The sequence below is a fragment of the Pteropus vampyrus genome, unplaced genomic scaffold (genome assembly GCF_000151845.1).
Source record: "Pteropus vampyrus isolate Shadow unplaced genomic scaffold, Pvam_2.0 Scaffold177, whole genome shotgun sequence".
In the NCBI taxonomy this organism is placed as follows: domain Eukaryota; kingdom Metazoa; phylum Chordata; class Mammalia; order Chiroptera; family Pteropodidae; genus Pteropus; species Pteropus vampyrus.
The window spans coordinates 1,313,331-1,316,146 of NW_011888958.1; the positions used below are offsets into that span (position 1 = coordinate 1,313,331).

Consider the following 2,816-nt stretch of genomic DNA (forward strand, 5'->3'; position numbering starts at 1 on the left):
TCAGAGCCATGTAGCAGTGGAGTAAGCAAGGGCTTGCATCTAGAGCAGGGAGGTAGGCCCAGAGAGATCACTATAAAGAAACAGAAAGTAACAGGGAAGAGGACTCATGGACAGAAAAGAAAACTGATGGGAAGCTAGCTATTCTTTCTTGTTGGAATATCAGATGGAAATGGAATAGACCGAAAGCTATGAAAAGGTCAAAGGGCACCTTTAAGGCAAGAGGAAGATAAAGGCCTTCCTTTAGGTATACAAAGGCAAGTGAAGAATTAAATAAGCATAGATTAAAACAGTTAAGTTAATCTCCTAGGTAACTGAATTTGCACTTAAATATTTCTTTAGCCTTTCCTTTTAGGTACTATGTTACACAGCAGACTGCAAAAGTGGTATTTTCCTTAATAAGTTTGTTTTTAGAAAAGGCACAATGAGAGCATTTAGCTGTATGCATTATAGCTGTATAATGTATCCATATGTAGAGAAAGCCTAACTACAGGGCTAAAGCTATCCTAAACAATCATCATCTAGATATAATGGTGGAGTCACTTCCAAGCGGCCATGCCTGAACCTTCCATCCATTCCATTTATAAATAGGTGACGGTATCCCTGGAGAAGATGCTAAGACAATTATAAGAAACATCATGGGAATACAAGAAACCTATCAAAAAGTTTAGTGTCTTCTCTCATACATGGTCACCCTAGTCCAGTCTTACAAGCATGGCAGTGCCCCAACTTCAGACTATGCTTTATTATTTCTAAGAGATTTTTCAACGAAAATTAAAGTATTACAAATGCATAGCTTTAAAAAGAAATATAGAAAGGCCTATATGAAAAAATAACTGTCCCCTGATCCTTTCCCTCTCCACCAATTCTGATCCTTAGAGATGACTATTTTCCTCCATTAGCTATTTTCCTCACTTGGTGGTTATTTCCACCTTGATAAAATAAACTTATGCATTTACTTTTTATATTTATTCATTTTAGGCATTTAAAGAATTTAGATCTCTTTCCCATTACACATCCCTTACCCCATCTTCCATTCTTGTTAGTTTTAAGAAATAATAAAGAACATATACATTACTATCACTCTGCAATATTGATCATTATATATTATCTTTTAAATATTAAAGAAGGTGGTGCAATTTTTTCTCTTTGTTTCCAATAATTTATTCTTTATGGCATAGTATAACTCTAATTTTAATTTGCACCTTTAACTAGATGACTGGAAAATATGAATACAAACCCACCACAAAATGCAATAGATCTCACTATTAAGAAGGTATTCCCTTATACATGGCCTAAATTTTCTTTTTCCTACTCCTAATACTGAAGAAAGATCATTTGAAGAGGATACCCAAATACAGGAGGGAAATTTATAAAGAGTAAAAGTAAATTGCATATCTTAGTGTAACAAACTACTCCAGATCCTTTGCAATACAAATAAATACCAAACTGAACTAGAAATCATTGACCATATCTGGTTTTGTGATCGTAAGTGGCAAAATGTCTTATTTAGCTTTTCTGCACTGAAGTGGAATGGAGAATGTTTCCTCCTTAATGTAAAAGAGTATATACACTGAGAAATATATTAAATTTTCATTTATCCGGAATTTTAAAATCCAGAATTTAGAAATAGAAAATTCCCCTCCTACGTTCAAAATTGATGTCCATAATGATAATCAAAGTATATCATGTTTTCTCAACTGCGAAAGTCTAATTATTCTCAGTTAAGTTTGCGTTATATTTCACTTCATTGTTATGGTGAGCAAATTAAATGGCCAGCAATTCAGTACTAGAACTCTATTCCCTTCTTTCCATGTATTTGGATAACTGTACAAATGTCACAGAAATGTAAAACTATGATACTCACACTTGGCATACAGACAGTCCATCATTGACTGTACTAAGTCCAGTTTGGCTTTAATGGAAAAGTTGATAAAGTTGGTATCAACCAGGATGTGGTAAGGGGGCCCCAGCTGTGTGTTATATTGGAAGAATAGGCAAGAAGGGTGTTGGGGGCTGAAAGAAAAAGAAACAAAACACAAAGTAATGTCTACATTGATAGTCTGGTATCAACAAAAATAAGAAGTCTCTGCTCAGAAAAGTTTACTATAGATTAAGTTCCTTTTTCCTTGTTCTTGGAAATAAATCCTAAAAAATCCTGATATACCCATCACCATTCTAGGGCAAAATGAGAAATATAAGAAAAGTGTGATGAGGTTTTATAAAGTTAAATGTGTTTATTTAAAAGGAATGACCTTTATTCTGAAAATGTCATTATTCTTTTGGTAATATATTCTCTCTTTCATGAATGCCAGTGTGTTAAACAATGGCAATTATTTCTTTTGAAAGATTCTTGACAAAGAAAAAAAGCTAATGATCCTAGATTTAATTCCCAGGAATTTAGGGACAATTTTACTGCTCCATGAAATCCAAAAACCTTTCAACTATCAGAGTTGGTATATGCTCATCAATATCATTTTCCTTTGCATAGCTGGACTTACAAATGACTGAGCAAATCTGCTTGGGGAGAGCCTGGATTTCTAAGAGGCTTATGGTTTTAGAATGTCTTAAAAGAAAACTTGAAAATTTTGATTACTCACACTTCTCTTTCCTTGAGTGCACTGGGATCTTTCTTTTCTTTCTTTTTAGGTTTTAATCTATCCTTTTCTTTACTAGGAAAAAAAAAGTAAATTAAATGCAGGGGAGAAGGAAAAAAACAGTAATTATAATCTCATTAGAAATTTCAAGTTTCACTTTTTTTGTCTTCAGAGAAAATCCTTTGTGACTTTTTTATATTACTATAAGCATACATATTTTTA

The 2,816-nt window shown here is 33.2% G+C and overlaps 1 protein-coding gene across 1 annotated transcript in view; it reads right to left on the reverse strand.

Annotated features, from left to right (window-relative positions):
• FCF1 (FCF1, rRNA-processing protein) overlaps positions 1-2,816 on the reverse strand; it is a 12,290-nt gene that overhangs the window by 5,814 nt on the left and 3,660 nt on the right. The window contains 3 exon segments of the mRNA XM_011370864.2: positions 6-32; positions 1,861-2,013; positions 2,598-2,669. Of these exon segments, the coding sequence (XP_011369166.1) occupies positions 6-32; positions 1,861-2,013; positions 2,598-2,669 (252 nt within the window).